This window comes from Myotis brandtii, unplaced genomic scaffold (assembly GCF_000412655.1).
Source record: "Myotis brandtii unplaced genomic scaffold, ASM41265v1 scaffold504, whole genome shotgun sequence".
Taxonomy (NCBI): Eukaryota; Metazoa; Chordata; class Mammalia; order Chiroptera; family Vespertilionidae; genus Myotis; species Myotis brandtii.
The window spans coordinates 2,127,794-2,137,144 of record NW_005369217.1 but is presented as its reverse complement, the minus strand read 5'-3'; the positions used below and the strand labels follow the sequence as shown (position 1 = coordinate 2,137,144).

The 9,351-nt window shown below is 45.7% G+C and overlaps 1 protein-coding gene across 1 annotated transcript in view; it reads right to left on the bottom strand.

Moving 5' to 3' along the window:
- Window positions 1-9,184, bottom strand: part of GALNT8 (polypeptide N-acetylgalactosaminyltransferase 8) — a 49,465-nt gene extending 40,281 nt beyond the window's left edge. The window contains exons 1-2 of the mRNA XM_005877040.2: window positions 8,651-9,184; window positions 2,069-2,363 (exon numbers count right to left, since the gene is read on the bottom strand). Of these exons, the coding sequence (XP_005877102.1) occupies window positions 2,069-2,363; window positions 8,651-8,861 (506 nt within the window). The 5' untranslated portion in view covers window positions 8,862-9,184. The remainder of the gene's footprint in view (window positions 1-2,068; window positions 2,364-8,650) is intronic.
- Window positions 9,185-9,351: the final 167 nt, after the last annotated feature.

Below are 9,351 nucleotides of genomic sequence, written 5' to 3'. Positions count from 1 at the left end.
CCTTTATCCTATATAATAAAAGGGTAATATGCAAATTGACCCTAACAGCAGAACGACTGGGAATGACTGGTCACTATAAAACACACTGACCACCAGGGGGCAGACACTCAATGAAGGAGCTGCCCTCTGGTGGTCAGTGCGCTCCCATATGGGGGAGCTCTGCTCAGCCACAAGCCAGGCTGATGGCTGCCAGTACAGCGGTGGTGGTGGGAGCCTCTCCTGCCTCCTCAGCAGCACTAAGGATGTCAGACTGCAGCTTAGGCCTGCTCCCCGCTGGCAAGTGAACATCCCCCAAGGGCTCCTGGGCTGTCAGAGGGATGTCTGATTGCCACCTTAGGCAAAATCCCCCGGGGAGCAGGCCTAAGCCAGCAGGTGGTCATCCCCCGAGGGGTCCCAGATTTCGAGAGGGCACAGGCCGGGCTGAGGGACCCCTCCCTCGAGTGCACAAATTTTTGTGCACCGGGCCTCTAGTATATATATATAGAGAGAGAGATAGATATAGATATATAGATATAGATATAGATATAGATATAGATATAGATATAGATATAGATATAGATATAGATATAGATATAGATATAGATATAGATATAGATATAGATATAGATATAGATATAGATATAGATATAGATATAGATATAGATATAGATATAGATATAGATATAGATATAGATATAGATATAGATATAGATATAGATATAGATATAGATATAGATATAGATATAGATATAGATATCAAGCAACCGGAACAACCCAAATGACTGGAATGACCAGTTGCTATGACGCGCACTGCAGCCAGCAAACCAGCCCAATCAGGGGTCAGCCCTTTGCCTCCAGCCAGACCTGGCTAGATCAGGGGTGAGGCTGGCCGCGCCCCCCCACCACCACCCTGATTAGAGAAGGGGCCAGCTGGCCAACCTCCTGCTTCCCCTCTCCCCTGACGGCCCAGCCTGATCGGCACCCATCGGTGCAGGCCAGCCGGACCCCACCTGTGCACAAATTCATGCACCAGGCCTCCAGTATATATATTGGAATGTTACTTGGCCATAAGCAATAATTAAATCTTACCATTTGTGACAGCATGGATGGACCTAGAAAATATTATGGTAAGTGAAATAAGTCAGTCAGAGAAAGACAAATCCCATATGATTTCACTTAGATGTGGAATCTAAAGAACAAAATAAGTAAACAGGCAAAACAGTAATAAACTTATAGATACAGGGAATAGAATGCTGGTTGCCAGAAGGAAGAGGGTTTGCAAGGCTAGGAGAAAAAGGTTAAAAGATTAGTCACGGGGATGTAAATTACAGCATAAGGGAAATAGCCAATAACATTGTAATAACTATGTATGGTGCCAGGTGGGTACTGGAAATATTAGGGGACCACTTCATACAGTATATGATTGTCTAACCACTATATTGTATACCTAAAACTAATCTATACTAATAAAAGGGTAATATGCTAATTAGACCGGACATCTTCTGGACGTCCTTCCGGACAAAGCCTCGGTGGTGGGGGCCAAGGCAGAAGTGGTTTAAGGCGATCGGGCCAGCAGGGGAGGGCAGTTAGCGGCGATCGGGCTGGCATGGGAGCAGTTAGGGGCATCAGGCTAGCAGGCAGAGAGGTTAGGGGGTTAGGGGTGATCAGGCAGGCAGGCAGGGGAGTGGTTAGGAGCCAGCGGTCCCAGATTGTGAAAGGGATGTCCGACTGCCGGTTTAGGCCCAATTCCTCTGGGATTGGGCCTAAACTGGCAGTCGGACATCCCCTGAGGGGTCCAGAATTGGAGCAGGTGCAGGCTGGGCTGAGGGACCCACCCCTGTGCACAAATTTCATGCACAGGGCCTCTAGTACAAAATAATATCTAATGTAAACTAATTAAAAAATAAATTAAAAACAACAAGAAGTCTGCTCAGGCAGCCTGCTAGAACTTTCTATGCCCTGAACCCTTCCCCACCAATTTTCCACTCCTCCAATCCTCTTTTCCATCCTTGACTTTTCACTGCTCCCAAAGTTCATCCCCCCCAAATTAAAGTGAGGTTCCTAGAAAGCCCAACCTTGTACATCCTACCTGGAATGCCGCGTGTCTGGGATGGACCGGTTCAGGGGCAGCAGGTTACTGAGGTATACATTGTAACCAAACTTCTGGAAGAGGTCCTGGGCCCTTTTCTGCTGGGCCTCAGAGAGATCCTCACCCCATTGCTTGAAAAGCGGTGAGTTTGGGAAGAGTTTCTCTCTGGGTCTGTGTTTCTTTGTCTCGCTTGCCTTGGCTTCCACTGCCTTTTGAACAGGTTGTTCATCTCTCACCCTCTTCAGTGTGTTGTCCACATTTTCTTGTTGCTTCATAGCCAATTTCATACTTTCTTCTGCAAATGAAGGGCAAGGGAGAAAACATTTCAGCGAATCCTTAGCTACCTGGGCACTGCTTTGCATTCAAATTTCACTACAATGTCTTCCTCTCCAAATTCTGAAATTGACCAGCTCTTGTCTCAGAGGATGCGATATGTCAAGGAACTTGTCAGAGCCGTGCCAACCTGTCCTGGCAAGGCATGCACTGGAACACACCTCTCCTTTCAGCTCCATCAGAACTTGTCTATCCTGAGTCCCAAGCCTTCACAGTTCCTCCAGGAACTGTCATCTGAGAAATATATTGACCATAGCGAACCTTTTTCAGAATAAGGCCTGAGAACCACTTATATCAGAATCATCTGTTGGATTATTTTAAAATGCAGATCTACGGGCTTATCCCCAAATCAACTAAATCAGAATCTCAGGGTCAGACAGGGGTAGGGAAAGATGCCAGAATCAGCACTTTTTTTTTTTAAATCCTCATCTGAGGACATTTTTCCATTGATTTTAGAAAGAGTGGAAGAGAGAAGGAAAGAGAGAGAGAAATATCAATGTGAAACACGTCAATTTGTTGCTTTCTGCATGAGCCCTCAGAGCACTGAGGGCCTAGTAGAGGGCTGGCTGAGGCAGGGCCATGAGTGTGAAGTGGCTTAGTTATGGGAATTTTTCCAGCAGTGCTCAGCACTTGGGGGAAGGGACAGCAAAGATGGGCAATTGATTTCACACAATGTTGGGGGGTTCGTAGGAGAGTGGAATAGAACAAGTGTGCAACGGAGTTGTGGATCGTGGCAAAGAAAAGCCAGAGAAAGGGTACTGTTACAGAGAACAACTGAGGGGATATGCTGCAGTCATGAAGTTGTGATCAGCAAAGGACAGCTTGAATTTGTCATTTCACAGGTGAGCAGTTCTGGATGATGACAAAGTCCAACATATACCGTAGAAGTATGAGGTGGGATGGAGGTAATGGACTGCATAGATGGGAAGGCAGAGCTGTTGAATGGGTCATCCACAGGACATTGCAGTGGCCCGGGGTGATAGCAGGATTTGGGGCAGAGCCAAAGACTGAACCAGGAGCCATTGCAAAGTTTGTAATGAGTGAGGAAACTTGACAGGGAGGTCAACAGAAGAAATGCTAGAGGGCAGCCAGGTCTACATAATAAGGTAAAGAGCTATCACCATAGCTGTCTGACTCTCTCCTTTCTGAGATCGAACCAAACCTAGAGCCCATTAATTGTTCCCAAGTCCAACACTGACAATGACACGCCTCAGCATCAAATCCCAAAGTGGTCACCAAGATACTCCACCATAGGGACCCTCTTAGCTCCCACTAATCTTCCCTCAAACCTATACTGCATTCCTACCAGACTGACAGGATCACCTCTAGCCCATGTAGTATATTTTCTTGCAAGTTGAAAGAATCACACCCCAGCCCCCCCTTTATATTTTTTTATAGTTGCAGCTCAGGGATTACTAGCTCGGCCAGGACACATCTCACTGTGTAAACTGCCTCTGGGCAGATGCAGCCCCAGGCACAGCACATGGCTTTGTGAGCAGAACAGGGGCTGGATTTCAGCTGCATATACAGCCCCTTAAAGCAGTGGTTCTCAACCTTCCTAATGCCACAACCCTTTACTACAGTTCCTCATGTTGTGGTGACCCCCAATTTCATTGTTACAAATTGAACATAATTAAAGCATAGTGATTAATCACAAAAACAATATGTAATTATATATGTGTTTTCCGATGGTCTTAGGCGACCCCTGTGAAAGGGTCGTTCGACCCCCAAAGGTGTCGCGACCCACAGGTTGAGAATCGCTGCCTTAAAGGGAAGCAGGAAAGTCCGCAAGTGGGAGGAGGACATGTTTGAAAGGTAGCAAAACCCTGCCCAAGAAAAAAGAGAATCAATTACAGACGTGCTTAAGGCAAAATACATACATACATACATACATACATACATACATAAACAAATAAATAAGAGTGTCAAAGAAAACTCAGAAAGAACAAATAAATATAAATGGGGTGTCTTTCAAAGAAGGCTCATGTGAATACCCTGCATATTTGCATATTTGCTCAGGTAGACAAAGTGAGAGCAGACATTTTACAATATTCCAAATTGAATAGTATTTTTATTCAAACTTTTCTGTACTATGCATGTGGGGGTCACAGGGTTGCCTTGAGTTCTCTGTTCCTTTAAACTCCCCTGTGTTCCTCTTTTCGGGGAGAGGGCGTCTGATTTTCCTCTGTTATTCATTGCTGCCAACTGGAAAATTGTTTGGACCAGGACACCCTAGAGTCAGTTTGAGGACATAAGTGCAGAGTCCACAGGATGAATACAGTGCCACTAGACCATTCTCAGTTTATACAGAAACTTTCCAGGATCCAAAGGGGCCACACCCAATGTCACCATTCTGCAGAAGCCTTTAAGACGCCCTGAGGAGTTTTCCAAAAAATTCCTTCAAGTCATCAAACCCTCCGCAATAAGGATATCAATATCATCATGTATTTGCTTTTGTACTATATGATGTTTATATCCGTGTTTAAACATCCTTATTGAGTTATGATATCCTCCGGTCTTCCTGGAGGCAAAGAGCAACCAGACTTCTTTTCAGGAAGCCCTTCAGGAAAGAACCTTTGTGATCTGGAAACAGGGTCCAGAAGACATTGTGAAATTCATGTCAGCTGGTAGGGAGTGCCTGACACCGCATCATCTTAAAGTGGATAAAATGTGGGGAGCATCCGAAATGATAAGAAAAGGAGGAACTCGTCATTGCAGAAGGAAAGGGAAGCACACCGGTGGCTCCAGATGACTTGTGGAGGTATAATGTGTTCCAGCTGCAGGCAGAACTGATATGGGCAGAAGTAGAATGTTGGGGAACCAGCTAGAATTGTAAGAAATATTAACCATGCTCTGCTAACCGTGATTGGTTTGTTCTGATTAAAGAAGGCACATTCTAACCTGGCTGGTAGCTGTACTCTGGACCTCGGAGCTCATCCCCCGCATTTGGAGCTGCCTATCATGGAAAGATGAACAACTTTCTGGTAGAAACCAGAATCACCAGCTCTTTGAAGATCCCCCACCCTTGCATATCACTAACCCTTTGAAGATATCCAGCCCTTTTGCATGCCTGTAGGCCTTTGCAAATCTCCAGCCTGCTTACCTGTTAACTGCCCATTTGGCATACCCTTTGCATATTTCCTCATGTAATATTTGTCCTTCTACCCAATATAAGCAGCTGGTTTATGGTGGGGTGCAGAGCAGATTTTTGTGGATGACCTGCTGCTCTCCCATGCTGCCGGCAGTAATGAATAAACGCTCATATAGAAGTCAACCCTGTCTCTGCTTAATTGGCTCAAGTAGTGACAGGCAGCATGGGCCCATTGATTGTCGGGTTACAGAACTTCTGCCACTTTAAGGCCCGAGGTGGCTGAGCCCCAGGGTTGGGTGAGCGAGTGGTGGTGTGGTCTGGGTATTCTATCAAGGAATGACAATGATTGTCCAGGTACATAGGCATCCTTTTGGTGACGCTACACCGAGCATATTTGCTAGTCAATGTCCACCCCAGTCGGATGTGCTCAAAGCCAGGGCTTCCAAGAGTGACAATCTTATCTGTTTCATTACTCTCTTACCGTGTATCACTCTTCCCTCCATCCCTGTCTGCCTGTCCTCTGTCCTCTTTTTCCAACATTCATTCATTCATTGACTCATCCATTTAATTTCTATGTGCCAGACACAGGGAATTAAGTGGTAAGACACTCTATGCGACATCCCTGAAGCCAGCCCCTATGAAACATGCCTTCCAGAAAATTATACCACAATAAAATATGAAGAGTCTTATGAGGGAAGATGTAGAAGGTGCTGTGGTGCTTTATGATTCCTTTTTTCTATGCCCATCCACATCTTTTCCTTTTTTTCTGTCTTGTCTCCACATACATTCTTTCATTCCCTTGCTCTGGACTCTTGCTCTTTGCTCCGTTTTTGTCCTCATCTCTTTAGTCCTCTATTGTCCTCTTTTTCTCTCTCTCTTTTCCTGATTTAGTCCCTTACTTTTTATCTTCCATCTGTCCTTCCATCTATCCCTCTGCCTCGCCCTGAACCTGGGCAATGTTCAGTTTTCATCTTAAAAGACACTTTCTCCACCGCCAGCCCCCACGTGCACACAACCACGCATCTCTGCAGCCACTTCCCTGCTCATACATTCAACCTCCTTTCAGGGACGCAGGCGTTTGACCCCTGCAGTGACAGGGATCAGGGTAAACATGCCTGCTTCCCTCACTGGAGTCAGATGCTGAGACACTTAACATTCATAGGGGTTAGAGTCAGAATCAAAAGCAAGCCCCAGAATTCATGTGAAGAGGTTAAAATGTGGTAGACCTTAAGGGCATTATGTTAAGTGAAATAAGTAAGAAAGAGAAAGACAAATACCATTTAATTGCACATAAATGTCAATCTAAAAGTGGGGGAAACAAGCTCATAGTTACAGAGAACAGATTGATGGTTGCCAGAGGTTGGGGGGAGAGGGGAGGCGGTATGTGTGAAAGGGATCAAAAGGTACAAACTTCCATTTATAAAATAAGTAAGTCCTGAGATGTCTTTTAATGTACAGCATGGTGACTACAGTTAATAGCACTGCATTGTGTACTTGAAGTTGCTAAGAGAGTAGACCTTAGAGCAGGGGTGGGCAAACTTTTGACTCGAGGGCCACAATGGGTTCTTAAACTGGACCGGAGGGCCGGAACAAAAGCACGGATGGAGTGTTTGTGTGAACTAATATAAATTCAAAGTAAACATCATTACATAAAAGGGTACGGTCTTTTTTTTTTTTTTTTATTTCAAAGGGGCCCGGCCCCGCCCCGCGGGCCGTAGTTTGCCCACGGCTGCCTTAGAGGATCTCATCACAGGAAAAAAATATTTGTTATTATGTGTGGTGGTGGGTGTGACCATTTCAGTTAGTACAAGAATTGAATCATTACACTGTACACCTAAAACTAACATAATGTTAAAGGACAATTATGCCTCAATAAAAGAAAGAGGTTAATATGCGACACTGCATGGATTTCACAACCGTGGGAGGCTGGCAGGTATGGTCTCACCATCTCCACTCACAGACCAGGAGCCTCACTGGGAGAGATAAGCACTGGCCTCAGGCCACTCAATCAGCATGTGACATCAGGGTTCCACCTCAGGTCCTCCAACAAGCCCCATCAGTCCCTGACTGCAGCTCCAGGCAAAATGGAAATGAGGCCTTAGCCCCAGAGATAGTTACCTCTGTTTGTCAGCCCTGCCACACCAAGTCCTAAGGTCAGGGCTGAGCCTCTCTGGGAGTGTTTGTCTGAGCCTCTTGCTCCTGCATGTATGTGCTTGTGATCATGAGTGTGTGCCAGCATACACCCACACACCACTCACATCATGTGGACGAAAAGGGCCCACATGCTAACCTGACTAGCTCAGAGAAGGCCTGCATGGCGGCCTTGCAAACTAAGACACCTAAAGTAACCACAAAGCACAGTCTGAAATTAAAACCTTTAATTAAAAAGCAGTTTATAGTGGGTATTTCTGTCCTAGGCCAGTATCTTCCCTGACAAAGATCAACTTCAATCTTTCTGAGCCTATTATCTTTTTGCATCTAAGATACCATACCTGTGGAATGTCAGGGTAACTTGTGACTTCCCCTTTTTTGGACTCTTCAGGGCACAACTAATGACACCAGGGCAGAAACCACAAATTGTTATTGTTATCGTGTTGTCCACTGTTAACTATACTGTGCCCACCTATGTAAAAGAAGCAAATGTCTATCCTTTCGCTTTGTATCCAATCCCAAAGGTTTCGCTGCTTTGCTTTCTCCCACTTCCCTACTCTATCACCAGTAGATTTCATGTAACTCACTTACGTCTCCTCCTTTGATAGAAGTTTATAAAAGTGAAAAGCCACCATTTTTCAGAGCATTACCTCAGTACACTGAGATTCTGCTTCCTGGCAATTGTTGACAGTTTGGCTCAAATAAACTCACAAAAATCCTTTAAACGTTTGAATGTTTTCTTTTGTTGACAGCTCTGATTCCCACTAATTCTCAACACTTACTGCCCATTTGAAGGCATAGAATTCAATGTCAGATGCTAAGTTGAGCAACTGAGAGATGAAAACGTGAACTCTTACTCATTTTAAAATTTCTCCCCACTCCTTTCTTCTAAGAGTCCCTAAGTGTGCATGAGCATGTGTGCACGCACGCACGCGCCACACACACACACACACACACACACACACACACACACACACAATCCCCTCCAAGTGACTGTTAAAACTTACTCAGATGCTGCAACTCCAACTCCAGGTGAGAAAGTTTCTTTATCACCGTCCCGTTCCATTCAGACAGAGGCAAGTGAAGCTCCTTTTGGACACCACCCAGAATCAACTTTTGTAAAGTCATCTTGGTATAAACTACCAGGAGGAGATTGTAGACAATAACAAGAGCCAGCCCAATGCAGAGAACTTTGCAGAGATGTCTCCTGAGCATCATACTCCGACTCTGGCTCGGCCGCTCCCTGCGGGGCTGAGTGTCACTGCTCGGGAAGCTAAGGATCAGAATCAGCCGAGCCTCGTCTCCTGGGTGCAGAGATGACACCCTGCCTGCTCAACCAGATGTTCTCCGACTGGAAAGCTGGCACAGGCTGCCTGGCCTCTCCCTGAGCAGTGTCAGGTGTGGAGTATGTCATGGCAGCCACCCAATGACTGGCAGGCTCCCTGGGTACACCTTGCACTGTCTCAGAAGTCAAAGTCAACAAACTTGAGGAGAGCTTTCTAAGGTGGAGGTGAGCCCCAGGCGATGGCCCTGCTTCACTGATCCCCACCCTCTGCTAGCTATCTGCACACAGCTCTGAACACTGAGGTTCTGATAGTGGGGGAGGGCACGTAATAAAAATAGAGCCACAATCGTTTAATGAGTATTCACCTTACTAACTATAGATAAGAAGTTCTCTTACAGACCCTGGGAAACTGGAGGATGTGCT